Genomic DNA, 18,172 nt, shown 5'->3' with positions numbered 1-18,172 from the left:
GCCACATTATTTTAGAAGATGGGCTAGCAGTGGATCCCCAGAACATGATCGGGTCGTGATTGTTAGATTGCAAGCTCCACACAACATTAAAGAATTTAGCTCCACACGACATTAAAGAAGTAAGCAGATTCTTGGGACAGATCAAATGACAGGCAAGGTTTCTCAGATATCTAGCACATGTGGCATGTCCACAATATCCGTTCATGAAGAAGAATGCTCCCTACATCTAATCAACCTTGTGTCTTTGATTTTTTATGTAGTAAGTTGCATCTCAAAAGTGACCTTCAACAATTATAAGCATTTTATCATTCCTTTGTGACATTAAACGCCAAGGTCTTCAATTATTTTGTTAGAATATTAGAAGCTCAAACTGAATGTAATCAGTTTGTAGAGTGTGTATTTGTGCCTCGAAGATGTGGGACGTCACGCACCACTGCATTTAAACCCCAACTAACGTACTAATCCCCCTAATAAAAAAACCCGTTTCGCACACACATATACACACACATACACAAAAGTGTGGATGCACATGCACACACACGTAATGCATTTAATAGTGCAAAGGAAACTCTCAATAAACAATGTTTGGCATAAACTTATCAATATCTCATTGTGCTAAAATTGAAATCCACGAGATAATGATGCTCAAATGTTTCAAGTTCAATAAAGTGAGTGCACATGAAAGTTGCTACACATTTTTGACAAGTTAAAAGGGATGCAACTACACATTATACAATTCTAATAAGCCCACTGACCCTTTGTTAGACTTTTCTTGAATGATATGTGATGACCTTGAAACACTTAATATGCATGGCAAAGAGCCACCATGCATACATTTAAAAGGCAAACATGTGATGGTTCAAGGAAGGGTTGGTAGTAGGCATGATAAGAAATGGATAATAAAAGATAGACATTTGATGTACTAATTAGAGGTAGATAAGTACTAATTACTAATTAGAGGTAGAGAAGTACCAAAAGAAAGCTTCCATTGAATAATCAAAGTGCCCAAGGCAAGAATTTAAAAGTATGGAGGTAAAGTACGTGTCCTTTTTTACAATATGGGAGTGGTTACACATTCCAATCTACATGTGGGTTGTGATAGTATACGGAGCTATTATTGATAATGTGCTAGTGATTTTCCATTACAATTTACATAAGGTTGTAATGCGTCGGGTAAGTGTATAGCTAGTGTTATCACACAATTATGATATCTTATCAAATAATTATCACACAATATACTAGGTAAAGGGCTGAACCAGATGGAGGGGATGACAAAATCAAGGACTATGTGTCACGTGAGAGCTAAGTAAGCAAATTATTAATCAAACGAAAGAGAATGCATTAAAAAAGGGCATAAAGACTTGGAAACGATCAAAGAATACATTATTGATTGGGTGGGGCTCACTAGACTTTTAGATCAATTGAGTAATACTTACAAACAAATATGGGATGAAAAAAATAGAAAAAGAAAGGTTGGGCATTAAGGAGCACTGCTCGAAAAAAGCATATTTTTCAACCAATCAGAAGAAGGACAACTCTTAAATCTATCCGGTTTTTGTTTTTGAAATCTCTACAATATGCCGTTTTTATAACTGAATAATACGAAAAATCATTCTTTAAAATAAGGGCTACTTAAAATCTCAGCGGGTTTTTTTTGAAAGGGCACAGCCCGTATCTGCTATGTAATCGTCAGTCCCTTTTCTTTTTCTAATTCAAAATCCCTGTTTTAAAAAAAAATAAAATAAAATAAAATCTCAGCGGGTTTTTCTTAATTCTGGCAGATAGAAATACACTCGAATGCCGTTTTCGAACACGGAGGAGAGTTGGGTGATGAAAAGTATATTAAATATACATTGCATAAAAGCCAGTAGTAGAATAAAGTATATATATATTAATAAATGTTTAAATTATATTGAATTGAATATATATTAATAAAGGTAAAAGAACCCTAAATTTAGGAATTGTTTTTCAGTCGCTAGCAGAACAGACAAAGAAAAAGAAGAAAAAGAAAAGAGAGGAGCCATAGCCAGAAACTTGAGCTTGACCCCCCCTCCCTCGATTAAACAACGTCGCCATCTGCCAATTCTGTGCCCAATTTGCTTTCTTGCTTTACCTACCCAGCTTTATTTCTTTATCTTCCTCAGCTTTCATGTCATCTTTTCTGTGAATTCTTTCCTTTTTAGTTGTCTTGCCTTTCTTCAGGTGCCCTTTCATTCCCCTGCAGCTGAAACCCTAAATTTCCAGCTCCTGTAAATGTTTTTTTGCGGCTCCTGAAAACCCTAATTTGCAGCTCTGCAACCCTAATTCGCAGTTCCTGGAAATCCTAGTTGCCCTTTTTTCTTTTTTGGGGGTTGTTGGTTGGACCACCTTGTTTTTGGGCGTAAAATAAATAGCCAAATTTGGCAGGCTTTCACCCCTTTTTGACTTCTTTTTTCGTGTGCATACTGTGTTTTTTCCCCCCTTCAAAAATTCCCTCAAAAAAGCATAGAGAAATCAACGTTCTACCCTACTATGCTTTTCTCTCCCCACCCTTTTTTTATTTGAATTATATTTGAAGAAAAAAAAGCTTATTGGATCCTCCTCATCACAGCGTCATCAGAGAGTGCAGAAAGCCTAGAATAGCCCTTAAAGTTGCAGAGAAGACTAATGGGAAAGCAGGGCCCTTGCTGCCATTGCGGAATCTCCAGTAAGTGGCACTCCCATCAAATGTTCTACAGACTAGCATAAATGCCTCTTTACATAATTTCCATGTGACTTTTTTTGTGAGCATGCAATTTCAATGTATTTGTTCTTGAATTTCTGCTAATCCTTTTATGCTTTTGAGTTCTTTTGGTCGAACACACATACACATACACATACATGCTTATACATATACATGTATGTATAGATGTATGTAATGGCCTCTCCTGTAATTGTAAATGTGAATGAAACTTGGTATGACACGATGCCCAAGTTTAGTACACATCATCACATGAAAGCCCAACCATGGCAACATCCAAAACTCATGTCGAGAATATATGTTCACATGCGAGAGAGGCATCTGGTTTTATCCACTTTACTCACTGAATGTCATTGGATGAAGTGAAACCTTGACTTAGAAGGGTATGGACTGAAATGAATTTCTACATGAAGAGCGCAATCAAACACAATTGGTGACTTTTAATCAACAGTGTGGACAGAAGTGATGCTCTTTGGAAGTTATTTTGAAGCGAGCTGTCTTTTTTCTGGAGTTAATGGTTTCTCATGTTTGTGGCAGAAGAAAATTCTAATTATCCTACATGATGAGCTTGGTTTACAGCTGATGATGTGGGTTGAATGTCTACAAGACAGGTCACCTCTGCTATCAATTTCTTTTCCAGATTGGGGCAGAAGATATTGCAGAAAGAGAAATCATTAAAACTCCTTGGAAAGCCGCTGATCACTTGAGTTTAAGGTTGGACAGGAACATTGGGTCATAACTGAGAGGGTATAGGGCGTATTGTAAATCTAAAACTTTGTTTGTCTTATGAAAACTAGAACCTATAGAGTGCATCTCACAAGTGTGATCAAGGTGGTTATTCCTTGAGATTTGGCCACCAAAAGACTCCTCATAAAGCACATAATCCTGTAATTTTCTGCAAGAATAGGGGCTTAAGTGTGATAATTATTTCACCTTGACTTGATTCTTGTCAATAATTTTAAAAGGTGAAACTTCAGATTTGGCCCTTTGGGTCATTTGCCCCTTGAACCAATTAGTTACTTGGCCTTGATCTCAACATCCTTATCACATTATTTGGGCATGTGACAAACACTTGTCCATGTGCCCTATCAAGGTTGTGTATCAAAGCAGAAAAACTCCAACTTTTGGATGCATGATATAACCAAGAATCTACTTGAAGAAGAGTAGGGAGGAGTTACAACTTTACTTTTCCTTCAGACTTCACATTACTTGATTCTCACAGTTATAATACTGTCACTAACCAAGAAACCATGCCATTTCCCAATGAACAAGAGTGTGGATGTCCTATGTTTTGTACAGTTCCCATCAACACCACAGAACAGACTATTTCCAATTACTAAAATAGAGCATGGACAATGTCAAACAGTAAGGGGCCATTCTGATGATTTTTACAGCAGTCCATAAGGGGAGTCCAGGGCCTCATGCAGCAAATCATTGGTATAACCTTCAGCCACTCCCAGAGCCTTCATTCAATTTAATCAACCACATTTACAGCACTTTTTGGGCCAGGTGTTAGAAGTCATCTCCTGTCTATTTGTATACACCAGGGCCTCTGTTGTGGGTGTGCCCGCCCGTATATCATTTTTCCACACTCCCCGTATTTTTTTCCTATTTTTCCCATTTTTTCCTAGTGGTTGGAGGGCTGCCAGGTGATGCCAGGAGCACCCTATTGCTGGCCGACTGGATCTACATCAGTCGTGGGCTGTAGGAGTGCTGGCCGACTTGCTTTTGTGAGGATTACTGTTATTACTTAGTATTTCATCCACTATCTGTGTATTTAAGACTGAAACTGAAAGTAGACTTGAACACAGATGTTTGATTGATTGATTGAAATTGTGATACAACATGCTCCTTATATAGGAGTCCAAGAGACACGAATGAAAAGACACATCCCGTGACCAATAGTCATGACTCTAGGCGAAGAGACACATCCTTTGGACGAATAGCTGCAACCATTGGATGAAGAGTTGCAACCCTAGAGCAAAGGGGTGTGACCAGTCGTCGAAGGAGTGTGGCTCTTGATGAAGAGGCATGTCTCTAGAGCGAATAGTCGTGACCATCCAAGTGTAGGGGTCCTTTGTAATCATGTCACTTCAATATCTGTAATCATGAGGAGACTGTGTAGAATGATGATAGGTGGTTCTCCAAGTTTACATGTGCACAATGCATAAATGATGCATGCCATAACTTTATTTTACTTTGTGTGACATTGTCTTGCTGCCTGGACAATGCTTGTTATTTTGGCTTGTGAAGCCCGAGGGACCGGGGACGCCCGGGCACCTTGTGGACGCGTGTGTGCACTCCTGTTTGGGCCTAAAACTGTGGGCTTATGGGTTTTGCAGGTGGTAAGTGCGTCCACACTCAATTTACAGCTTATTTCATTTACTACTAAAGTTTATTGGTTTGCAGGTCCACACTCATTAATAAGTGGCCGGACAACTTATAATGCGTTCGCATTTGGTTGGACCAAAATTAATGAAGTCCGGACAGCTTATGGCCAATTCCCATTTGGTTGGACCTAAACTTATACAAACAGGACAAATGGAGCACTATGGGCTGGACACCTACCTGGACACCTTATGGGGACACTTGTCAGCCTGTATGTGAACCCACCAAGCCCCATAGGTGGCACTGGAGAAAGGCGCCTCCTTCAAGAGGCCATTTGGGCTGTTTTATTCATAACTCAACACATTGGAGAGCTGATTGAAGCTTTGGGAGTTGCTACAGGGCTGGTTGCTTGCTTCCCGGACTCACACAAGCTTGGATATCGATCCCCACACTCTTCTAAAGGGCTGGTTGGTAAATTTCAGACCTGTATTTTCTGGTTATTGCGAGTTTTGGGCTGGTTACAGGTGTCCAAAGTCAACTTGGACAATACAGGACAGCTCTAGGGACCTCCACAGGGCTGTAGGACCCTTTACAGGTGGATTTCTCGCGATGGAAAGTTGCTGTTTTGGACTGGTTATTGCATAAAACAGGCCGGACAGCAATGGAATATGTGAGCATGGATGTGTCTCAAGGATTCCTGGTGTAACAGGTGTTTAGGGCAAGCATTGGGAACACTTGCTCGCGGAGAACACAGGTTTCTGGATCAGTTTCTCGCGTGGAAACAGGGCCTAAAGATCCATTTACATCCTGTGCAGGGCGGAGTACCTGTGAGGATTGTGATACTCTTGTGCAGGGCGGATGTACCTGTGAAGAGGCTTGTGCAGGGCGGATGTACCTGTGTGTAGGGCGGATGTACCTACAGATTCTCTTGTTTGAAATGTATTCATTCATGATGTATTTGGAAGAATCAGGTGCAGGCTGGTGGTGAATCCCCAGGCACCCGTAAACTTGTACTTGCAGACTCTTTTGGTAATATAACCTAAAGGGGGGGGGTCAGCCTATCATCGGCCCCTTTATGTGGTGTCCTGTCATTTTCAGTTTTGTGGTTGTAATGCTCAAGTGTTAAGTGCTCAGAATCTTGTTCACATTTATACGATTCCAATACACGCGTCCGCCTCCCGTTACATTGGTATCAGAGCTCAGTTTTTCCCCTCATTGGAAAACGGTCTGAGGCTTGGAATCATAAGTGGTGACCTGATTTGAGTATCATGGACAGCCACATTTCTGACAGTGTGGAGAACACACAGGACCGTGAATTTCATGGTACAAAGGATGCAAGAGATGCTGCAGGCAATGATGTCTATGGAGATGCAGGTACTCATGACACTATGCATTCTGATTTGGAATCTTTGAGGCGTCAAGTGCGACGCTATAGGGCTGAAACCGAAGAGCTTAGGTCATTGAAAAATGACCCGGATGTACAAAGGGTGTTGGCTGCGAAGGCAAAGGCTTCGGTCTATGAAGTCACTTTTGAAGCAATTGCAAAGGAAATGGATGTTGAGAAACCCCGAGAGCTTGCACTTGCATACCTAATGGTTAAGGGTGATGTATACACTGAAGCAGATGGTAGTTTGGCTTTCAAGAAGCCACCCCTCATGGCTGCCCATGGTGATGCACATGATGCACAACAAGCAGAAAGAGCACAGCAAGTGCCAAATGCTGAAAGGACAAGAGTCCCTGGTGCTAGGCTTGATGCAGGTCAAGAGAAGAGTAAGGATGAGGGATCCTCTACTCATTCCCGCTTTGCTCCAAGAAGACATGTCCGTTCTCGTGTTGAGCTTTCCACTCATTTGGAGAGTGTGACTCAAGAGAGAATGAAGAGGGATCGTGAATCTTCATCGCGGCATCATCATCATGCAGATGAACAGGATGTACATAGGGATGCATATAGAAGGAAGAAGCCTCGAGAGTTCAAGTCCGGTGACAAGGATGTAAAGTTTGAAAACTTTCAGGGACGGATGGACTCTACCAAAGCACTTGCTTTCATTAGACAGTTTGAGATAGCTTTTTGCAATGAAGACTTTTCGGAAAAGTCTATGCTCAGGCATGTGGGAATGCATCTCAAGGATACGGCAAGTGATTGGTGGCTTGCAAAAATACTTGATGGAAGTGCTGCCCCAACTTGGTCTTCTTTCAAAATTCAGTTTTATGATCAATTCTTACCACCAAACTTTGCAAAGGATGTACGCAAGGAGTGGGATTGGCTGTCCCAAGATGAGGGAGAGTCCGTTGCTTCATACATAGCAAAGTTTTGGAAAGTCCTTCTCAAGGTTACTCCCTTCATGAAGATTGGAGAGGACGAGAAGAAGAGAAAGTTTGAATCGGGGCTCCATCACATCATCCAACAAAGCTTGGGAGTGTACCCAAATAAGACCATACAAGAGCTTATACACTCAGCCATGATTGCGGAGAACTTGCACATAAAAGCACCCACAAATAAGCCATTTGCAGGTCAAAACAAGAGCAAATTCAGGGCTGGTTATGACCAGAAAAAGGGTGGACAGCCACCTAAGAATGCTCCCAAAGATGGCCGAGATGCAAAGGATGACTCCGAAAAGAAGCCGGGGGGTAAATGCCACAATTTTGGGCTCTCAAAACAACAATTGGAAGAGTACAGGAAGGCTGGAAAATGCTTTAAGTGTGGCAGTAAAGATCATATATATCCTAAATGCCCACAAAATCCTAAGAATGCTGAGCCTAATGTGCAAAAGCCTCTTGTGAATGTTGTACCCGATGTGCAGGGTAATACTGGGCATGAGCCCAAGAGTAGAGTCATATGCAAGGCTTGGGGCAAATTGAAGGATCAGCCCGCTTTGTTTCTTTTTGATGATGCTTCCACAGATAACTTTATATCCGTACAAATGGCTGCCGCCATAGGTCTCAATGTGGAAGACATGGGAATGCAAATGAATGCAGATGCCGCCTTTGAGGGCAAACAGGTTGATGTAACTCCGGTCATTGGTAAGCTCCGTGTACATATACAGGACTACCTCGACTATGAGAGCTTTTTAGTGGCTCCTCTTACAGGTTGTGATGTTTTGTTGGGGATGCCTTGGCATCACCGTTTAGAGCCTATTAAGGCTTACAAAGAGAAGAAAATCAGCTTTGTACATAGAGGCCGTGAGCACTCTATAGATGCTGGTACTACTGGAAGTACCATACCTCTTGTAAGCCATGTACAAATTAATAAGGCAATAAAGAAATCAGCTTGTTCTTACTTGGTTTTTGTACGTGATACCATTGAACATTCTAGTGTTGATGTTAGTACATTAGATCAAGACAAGCTTAACTTTTTGAATGAGTTCAAAGATTGTTTTGCGAATGCTTTGCCAGCAAGGTTGCCACCAGAGAGGCCGGAAGATCATTGCATAGATCTAATTCCCGGTAGCTCTCCACCTAATAGGCCACCATACAGGGTGAGTGCTAGTCAACAAGAAGAGATTATGGCACAGGTGAATGAACTTTTGGAAAAGGGTTTGATTCGGCCTAGTTCCTCGCCATATTGCTCGCCGGTACTTCTTGTTCAAAAGAAGGATGGTACTTACAGGATGTGTGTTGATTACCGTGCCCTCAATAAGATAACCATCAAGAATCGGTTTCCCATTCCGCGTATTGATGACATCTTGGACAAGCTTGAAGGTTCGGCATGCTTCAGCCGAATAGACCTCAAGAGTGGGTATCATCAAGTGAGAGTGGCACCTCAAGATGTACACAAGACTGCATTCAGGACAGCCTTTGGTCTTTATGAGTTTTTAGTGGTGCCTTTTGGCCTTACAAATGCACCCGCTACCTTCAACAGGATGATGGACAGGGTGTTCAGAAAGCATAGAAAGTTCACAGGTATATTCTTTGATGACATTATTGTATTCTCAAAGAATGAAGCCCAACATCGTGAGCACCTGGCTATTGTGTTTAAAGAGCTTAAGGAAAATCAGCTCTACATAAATGCAAAAAAGAGTGAATTCTTCCTCCCAGAAATTCACTATCTTGGTCACATTGTATCAAAGGATGGTGTGCGCATGGATCCCACAAAGATACAAGCCATGCAAGAATGGCCAGAGCTGAAATCAGTCCATGAAGTGAGGAGCTTTCATTACTACAGGAGGTTCGTCAAGCATTTTGCTTTCATTGCCGCTCCGTTACATGATTTAACGAAGAAGAAAGCAATCTTTAAATGGACACAAGAAGAGAGAGATGCCTTTCAAAAGTTGAAGAGTGCAATCATCTCGGGACCGGTACTCATTATTCCGGATTTGCACAAACCTTTTGTCGTGGAATGTGATGCAAGTGGGGACTGCATAGGGGCTGTTTTGAACCAAGAAGGACATGCCATTGCCTATGAGAGCAGACGCTTGCAACATGCAGAGCTTCACTTACAGGTTTATGAGAAGGAGTTGTTGGCTGTAATTCATGCCCTTACTATTTGGAAACACTATCTTTTAGGGGCTGATTTTATGGTCAAAACTGATCATCAAAGTTTGAGATACTTTTTGACTCAAAGTAATGTCATGTGCATCAGCAATGCCATGGACATGCTCAGAGCTAGATCCAGAAGAGGCAAGCAGATAAAGATTATGAACCAGTAGAAGATGGACATGGAGCAGAACTTGGAGCACAAGTGGCCAGTTTGGATGTGGAGAAGAACCAGGGTACAGTCGGCTGAGTATAGGGACTGTCGGCTGCACCAGAAAGCATGTCGGCTGACGTCAGGAAGAGGTGGCAGCAGCAGGCGCATCAAGGACAAGAGCACATCCAGTCGGCTGAATTAAAAGGGAATTTTATGAAGCTGTAACTGGCCGACCAGCAGTCGGCCAGTTCATCATTATTCCAAGGGGCTATAAATAGCCCCCTTGCTCAATGTCTTAGGTATTCCACCCACTAGGGGTGTGAGTCAGTAGGAGGGTCCCATAGGGGGCCAGAATTAGGGTTTATCACCTTTTCAAGAGGGCAGCCAAGTGCTGTACAGATTTGTACCTTTTTTTTGTACATAGTATATACTGAAATTCCAGCACTTCTCACTCTCTCTCTCTACTCTCTCTCTACCTGCGTTTTTGCATCATGGTGCGTTTTTGCATCAGGAGGTCTTCAAGAGTGTTTAGGGCTGAAAGAAGACTACCCAGAGCTTCCGCGCGTTAAGCTCTCAGAGAAGCATATGAGATGGGCAAATTTCCTCTCAATGTTTCATTTTCAGATTTTACACACTCCAGGGAAAAAGAATGTGGTGGCGGATGCCTTATCTAGACGACCACAGGTTCATGCTATTACAGTTGCATACCATGAGGACTTATCGGATATGTGTAATACTTATCATCTGGATGAGGATGTGGGACCGACACCGTTTGAGCCGGTTTTGGAAGACCCACCCGAGGTGGATGAGCTGGAAGAGATTCTTCAACCTGAACAGATTGTTTTTCACAAGGAACGAAAGCTTGCGGGAGGCAAACTTGTTCGTAGGTACCTTGTGAAGTTCAAGAATTATTCAGCTTTGGATGCGAAATGGATGGATGAGGCCTACTTCGAGGATTACCCAGATCTTTTGAAGGCCTATCTGGAGGCTTTTCAGTTGCGGTCAACTGATTAGAAGCCGGGGGGATGTCACAAATCCCTATATTCTAGGGACATGCGGATGCGTGTCAGGCCTAGAAACATGCGGATGCATGTATGTATTATATCTGGGCATGTGTATGGATCATATGAGTGGATGCATATGAGTCCAAGGACATGGTAGGACATTTGTGGACTTTCGGGCGGTGCCCGTGTGGATTCCGGCCATGCACACATGGTGTGTTATGATGGCGGGCGGAATATTTTCAAGTACAAGAATGATGATAGGTGGTTCTCCAAGTTTACATGTGCACAATGCATAAATGATGCATGCCATAACTTTATTTTACTTTGTGTGACATTGTCTTGCTGCCTGGACAATGCTTGTTATTTTGGCTTGTGAAGCCCGAGGGACCGGGGACGCCCGGGCACCTTGTGGACGCGTGTGTGCACTCCTGTTTGGGCCTAAAACTGTGGGCTTATGGGTTTTGCAGGTGGTAAGTGCGTCCACACTCAATTTACAGCTTATTTCATTTACTACTAAAGTTTATTGGTTTGCAGGTCCACACTCATTAATAAGTGGCCGGACAACTTATAATGCGTTCGCATTTGGTTGGACCAAAATTAATGAAGTCCGGACAGCTTATGGCCAATTCCCATTTGGTTGGACCTAAACTTATACAAACAGGACAAATGGAGCACTATGGGCTGGACACCTACCTGGACACCTTATGGGGACACTTGTCAGCCTGTATGTGAACCCACCAAGCCCCATAGGTGGCACTGGAGAAAGGCGCCTCCTTCAAGAGGCCATTTGGGCTGTTTTATTCATAACTCAACACATTGGAGAGCTGATTGAAGCTTTGGGAGTTGCTACAGGGCTGGTTGCTTGCTTCCCGGACTCACACAAGCTTGGATATCGATCCCCACACTCTTCTAAAGGGCTGGTTGGTAAATTTTAGACCTGTATTTTCTGGTTATTGCGAGTTTTGGGCTGGTTACAGGTGTCCAAAGTCAACTTGGACAATACAGGACAGCTCTAGGGACCTCCACAGGGCTGTAGGACCCTTTACAGGTGGATTTCTCGCGATGGAAAGTTGCTGTTTTGGACTGGTTATTGCATAAAACAGGCCGGACAGCAATGGAATATGTGAGCATGGATGTGTCTCAAGGATTCCTGGTGTAACAGGTGTTTAGGGCAAGCATTGGGAACACTTGCTCGCGGAGAACACAGGTTTCTGGATCAGTTTCTCGCGTGGAAACAGGGCCTAAAGATCCATTTACATCCTGTGCAGGGCGGAGTACCTGTGAGGATTGTGATACTCTTGTGCAGGGCGGATGTACCTGTGAAGAGGCTTGTGCAGGGCGGATGTACCTGTGTGTAGGGCGGATGTACCTACAGATTCTCTTGTTTGAAATGTATTCATTCATGATGTATTTGGAAGAATCAGGTGCAGGCTGGTGGTGAATCCCCAGGCACCCGTAAACTTGTACTTGCAGACTCTTTTGGTAATATAACCTAAAGGGGGGGGGTCAGCCTATCATCGGCCCCTTTATGTGGTGTCCTGTCATTTTCAGTTTTGTGGTTGTAATGCTCAAGTGTTAAGTGCTCAGAATCTTGTTCACATTTATACGATTCCAATACACGCGTCCGCCTCCCGTTACACGGAGTGTGACCATATGTTGCTTGAAAAGGAGTCATTCCAGTGACCGAATGCGGAGAATTATTGTAAGCAAACTCCACAAGAGGCAAATATTCTTCCCAAGAAGCTAATCTTGTCTGAATATAATGTCTAAGCATTTCTTCCAAAATTTGATTTACTCGTTCTGTCTGTCCATCTGTCTGAGGATGATAAGCAGAACTGAACAAGAGACTCGTACCAAGAGATTTGAATAGGGAAGTCCAAAAATGTCCAGTAAATTTCGGATCTCGGTCAGAAACAATAGATCTTGGCAATCCATGGATTCTGAAAATATGTTGTACGAACAACGCTGCAAGATCTGGAGCAAAAACTGTCTTCTTGCAAGGAATAAAATGTGCCATTTTGGAAAACCGATCAACCACTACTAAAATTTGAGCATTGCCTTTCTGCGAACGCGGCAAAGTAGTGATGAAATCCATGCTTATGCTTTCCCATCTTTCCTGAGGAACTGGCAAAGGCTGAAGCAATCCTTGAGGAAGTTGTCGTGAAGCTTTCATAATTTGACAAGAGTGACAAGCTTTAACATACTTAATAACATCCTGTTGCATCTGAGGCCAAAAGTATGTTGCTGATAACAGACGATATGTCTTGTTAATTCCAGGATGAGCTGCAAAGGGTACTTCATGATGCTCTTGAATAAGGAGTTTCCGCAAAGATGCATTGTGAGGAACACAAATGCGATCTAAGTAATAAAGTAAATCATTTGCAATTGTATATGCGGCAAACATATTCATTTCTGCAACAGTAGGATGAAGAGATTTGAGAGCTCGAAAGACATCTCCAAAGTCTCTATCTGTCAAATACTCATGCTTAAAACATGTAGGAATCTCCATCTGCACATTTGAGATAACAAAGTTCGTAGCTCGAGGCATGCGGCTCAAAGCATCTGCCACCACATTCTGTAATCCAGGAACATAGAGTATCGCCATGTGAAAATTCGCCAAAAATTCAACCCATCGTCCTTGACGAGGATTCATCACTGGCTGAGTAAAGATGTAAGTCAAAGACTGATGATCTGTCTTAACCACTGAATCTGCACCAAGAAGATAATGCTTCCACGTTCTATAAGCATGAACAATTGCCAAAAATTCCTTGTCATAAACGGGATAGCGCATTTGAATAGCCGAAAATTTATGACTTTCAAAAGCAATAACACGATCATTCTGCATGAGAACGCCTCCAGATGCTCTATCCGAAGCATCGGTCATGACGTCAAATAGCTGAGTTGGATCCGCAATAGCCAAAACAGGCGTAGTTGTCAACGCATGCTTAAGATCATTAAAGGACTTTTCAGCTTCAAGTGACCATTGCAATTTATCTAACTTTGTAAGGGCCGTCAAAGGAGCAGCAATATCTGAGAACTTGTGAACCTTGGTGTAGTAAAAATTTGCTAATCCCAAGAAAGATCGCACATCTGAAATTGTAAGTGGCAAAGGCCAATCAACAATAACCTTTAGCTTCTTAGGATCAACTGCAATACCATGTCCAGAGATGATGTGTCCAAGATATTCCACATGATCTTTGAAAAACTGACTCTTCTTCTTGTTGATGTACAAGACATTCGTACGGAGTACGTTGAAGACAATCTGCAAATGCTGCTTGTGATCTGCTAAAGTCTTACTGAAGACCAAAATGTCATCCAGATAAACGATGACAAACTTATCCAAGTAAGGACCAAAGATGTCATTCATCAAAGTCATGAAAGTAGCTGGGGCATTGGTTAACCCAAAAGGAATGACCAAAAATTCATAATGTCCATACTTTGTTCTGAAAGCTGTCTTATACTCATCTCCAATTCGAATCCTGATTTGATGATAGCCTGACTTCAGATCAATCTTCGAAAATACCTTTGCACCAAGCAACTGATCAAAGAGCTCATCGATGCGAGGCAAGGGAAACTTATTCTTGATTGTCTGCTTATTAAGGGCACGATAATCAATGCAAAGTCGCATAGATCCATCCTTCTTCTTGACCAATAAAACAGGAGCACCAAAAGGACTTTTGCTTGGACGTATATGACCTTTATCCAACAACTCTGCCAATTGTCTCTGAATTTCTTGAGATTCTGAATAAGAAACTCGATAAGGAGCTCGAACTGGCGGTGGTTGTCCAGGGATTAGATCAATCGTATGATCTACAGAACGTCGAGGAGGCAATGTCGTTGGCAGCTCGTCAGGAAATAAATCCTTATAAGGTTGAAAGAAGGGCTGTTGTAAATAAGAAATATCCGATGGCGAGGATTCCGATTGGTCAACTGTATTGTCTTCTGCTTCTCGCAACATAACTAAGGCAGAAGTGCTGTCGCGTTTACGTACTAAGCGTTTGACTTGCATAGCAGAAACCACAGTAATCGGCTTAGAATTAAACAGTCCTCGTAATTCCATTTCTCGATGATTATGATAAAGTCGAATGGAATGATCTCGAAAGCTGATCAAAGGATCATACTCATATAACCAAGACTGTCCAAGGATCATGTCATAGTGTGACAAAGGCATAATAGAGAAATTCAGCTGATCCTGATAGTCCTGAATCTGAAAATGCAACTGCTGAATCTGTTTACTGCAATGCAAGAAAGAACCATCTGCAAGTTCCACTTGGAAAACTTCCGCACTCTGCTGAGTAGGTAATCGTAACTTGCTGACGAGAGTAGTTCCCACAAAATTAGTCGAGCATCCACTATCAACAAGAACATTGATAGGATGCTGGCCAATAAATCCCAATAAGCTCAAAACTTGATTGGAAAGGTTAACAGGCACTGAAGTATGGTTGTGGGCATTCAGCATTAAAGCACTGACAACTTTAGAAACTCGCACTGCATGAACCACCTGCTTGCCTTTTTCTGGCGCAGAAGGATGATGATGTCCATGTTCACCTTCTGGAAAATTTGACCAAATCGGTATTGGTCAAATATACCTCCATTTTGAATATCCATTGGTCAAGCACGCGCTTGTCGCGGCGACCATTATAAGGGGCAGGCAGTTTGACATCGAGTTTCTTTTTTTGTGCAGCAGTTAATATTTTATAAAGAAGTTGGAGTTCTGCATTGTTTACCTCGGCAGTTGGATCTGGTTCATCTTCATTTTCTGCTACCGAAGTCTCTGAAGAAGATGGTTGTGGATCACTGGCTGGTGTGCGCGCTGGATGGGGCCACTGCAACTGGTCGAGTCGTCTGCTGATGGTAGAGAGACTTGTCGAAAAAGTCTGCTGAAGTGTCTCCATCTGCTCGCGTAATGATGTAATAGCCTGCATTTGCTCGTCCTGTTGCTGGCCCTCTTCCTCTGAGATAGATGCCATGTTGGATCTGCTAGAGGGAGTAGCGCGGAGAAGCTGGTGAAATATGTGGTACTGCTGGAGGAGAGAGTGACAGTGAATCGTCTCCCAATTCTGCTAAGAAATCGGAGCCTAACTCCGAAGTCTCGAAGTCTTCCACCTCGTCGAGAGGTGTCTCTGCAGGGGTTAAGGGAGTGTAATCTGGCACAATGAGCTCGCTGTATACTCGAACCAAGGGCAGGAGCGAGATGATCCGGTTTACTGCATCCACACGGCACTCGTCCAGGAAATATGCAAGATGTGGGTACCGTCCCAAAATAAACTCGTAATGAGCAAGATGGTGTGCTGGACACGTCAAGTAAATATGCCAGATCACCCATGCCTGGAACTGAGTGGCGTGGCGGTGACTGACGTATAATAAAAAGTCCAGGGGACCTGGTACATGAACTGGAGCCGGAACAGGTTCTGTAACAGGGTCGGGTAATGGGGCGGGCTCCGGTGTGGGTGTCTCGCGAGGATTTTCGGGCAATATGGCCTCCGGGACCTCGTCTATGTACGAGATGTAAGGCACGGGCTGATTGCTGTTGGGTTCCATTGGACACCTGGTTGAGAATGGAAAAATGCGTGTGCCAGAGTGGATAGAAGTCCCTGGCGTGGCAGAGTGGGAGAGGAGCGCTCCTTCTCTCGAAGGCGTGCGAGTGAAACGAATAGGCTGGCCGGCGGATGAAGTCGTTGCACTGGCCCCATTCGCTCTTTTATATTTTTTTATTTTTTTTAAAATGCATTGGTCGGCTGGTTTCCTTGCGCTGGTCGCTGGCGGTGGATGTCCTTGCGCTGGCGGCCGTTGGGTGCTGGCGCCCGACTGCTCACGTGGCTGGTGGAAGCCACGTGTAGTAAAAAAAAGGCTTAAGTGTATAAGCCTTAAATCATAAGGCTTTTTTTGTTAACGTTTCGTTTTTTTTTGTTTGAAAAGTTGACGCTTCGCCGACTGGAAGGGTGCGCCGCTTCGAAGGCTGGATCACATCGCCGACTGGAGGGTGCGCCTCTTCGAACAGTGCGCCACCGGCAGTATTAAGGAGGCTCACAAGCGGCAGCCACTCTTAGCAATCAAGAGGCACGCTGGCAGCAAACAAGGCGAAGAGAGGGGGGGGCTCCAAATTCAGCAGCGAAGGGGTGCCATGCGAAGAGGTGCCCTCTCTTGGTGCCATTGTTCGTGTGAAGGGGTGCGAACCCATGCACGAAAGGGCACAACCCGATGAAGAGGCTCACGAAGGGCTATCAGTAGGAAATCGATGTATACTCACCGGGTACGCCACACACACATCTGTGCATCTGTCTTCTATATGTGAATTGAGAAAGAAGGTTTAGGTTACCTCATACTCGTAGATGCAGGTTCCATCTTTCTTCTGCTTCCATACAACGCCGGGTAGGGGAGTAGAGCGGAGAGGGTGAGAGGCTCACAACCGTAGGCCCGGGAAAAATTTTGCTCTGATACCACTGTGAGGATTACTGTTATTACTTAGTATTTCATCCACTATCTGTGTATTTAAGACTGAAACTGAAAGTAGACTTGAACACAGATGTTTGATTGATTGATTGAAATTGTGATACAACATGCTCCTTATATAGGAGTCCAAGAGACACGAATGAAAAGACACATCCCATGACCAATAGTCATGACTCTAGGCGAAGAGACACATCCTTTGGACGAATAGCTGCAACCATTGGATGAAGAGTTGCAACCCTAGAGCAAAGGGGTGTGACCAGTCGTCGAAGGAGTGTGGCTCTTGATGAAGAGGCATGTCTCTAGAGCGAATAGTCGTGACCATCCAAGTGTAGGGGTCCTTTGTAATCATGTCACTTCAATATCTGTAATCATGAGGAGACTGTGTATAATGAACTAAGTCACAATCGTGACAGCTTTGCTCAGGCGTAGGCATCTGTAGCTGGCCGACTGCTATTTTTCAGCAGTCGTGGGTATTTTCTCAGTCGTGGGCACCTTCTGTAGCTGGCCGACTGCTCACATGGAGATGTATATATTGCCCCTCAGCCCCCACTACTTTCTCATTCAGTTTTTCGGGATCTTGTGTATAGAGAAGAGTTTACACACCTATCTCTCTCTGTTTCTTGTGCTGATTATTTTCTGCAGTCTACTTGCTCTTGTATACCAAGTTTGGTTATCATTTCCGCTGCATATTCTGACATGGTATCAGAGCCCTAGGCTCTAGGAGATCTTGGGCGTTTTTCTGAGCAAGAGGGGGAGCAACAGGTTGCTGATCGGTGGACTGTTTCGGGCTGAACGGGAAGAGAAGGTGCAAGAGGAAGGCGGGCAAAGGGGCTGGACAGCCACTTGCATATTTTCTGATTTTCAGATTTTTCCCACCCACCCACCCACCCTTTCAGGTTACTCTCCGAGATGGCAGATTTACTAGAGATGGCTGAGAAGCACGTGAAGATTCCGACTCTCCCCACGTTCCCAGTGGATCGTCAGTTGGACGGGTCCAATTACGGCATCTGGAAGGTCATGATGGAGTCAGTTCTGGAGTCA

At 43.5% G+C, this 18,172-nt stretch overlaps 1 protein-coding gene across 4 annotated transcripts in view; it reads left to right on the top strand.

Annotated features, from left to right (window-relative positions):
* Positions 1-1,949: 1,949 nt before the first annotated feature.
* Positions 1,950-18,172, top strand: part of LOC147609762 (GATA transcription factor 26-like) — a 69,081-nt gene continuing 52,858 nt past the window's right edge. For 2 of the 4 annotated variants that reach the window (XM_086787379.1, XM_086787378.1), the window contains exon 1: positions 1,964-2,686. In XM_086787379.1, coding sequence (XP_086643505.1) covers positions 2,647-2,686 — 40 coding nt within the window. In that variant the 5' untranslated portion in view covers positions 1,964-2,646. Of the gene's footprint in view, positions 2,687-18,172 lie in introns of all 4 variants that reach the window. The other 2 variants (XM_086787381.1, XM_086787375.1) reach the window with 2 other exon arrangements.

The sequence above is a fragment of the Cibotium barometz genome, chromosome 50, assembly GCF_041138505.1.
Source record: "Cibotium barometz isolate CiBa-2024 chromosome 50, ASM4113850v1, whole genome shotgun sequence".
NCBI lineage: Eukaryota > Viridiplantae > Streptophyta > Polypodiopsida > Cyatheales > Cibotiaceae > Cibotium > Cibotium barometz.
This window is presented reverse-complemented; position numbering and strand designations above follow the sequence as displayed.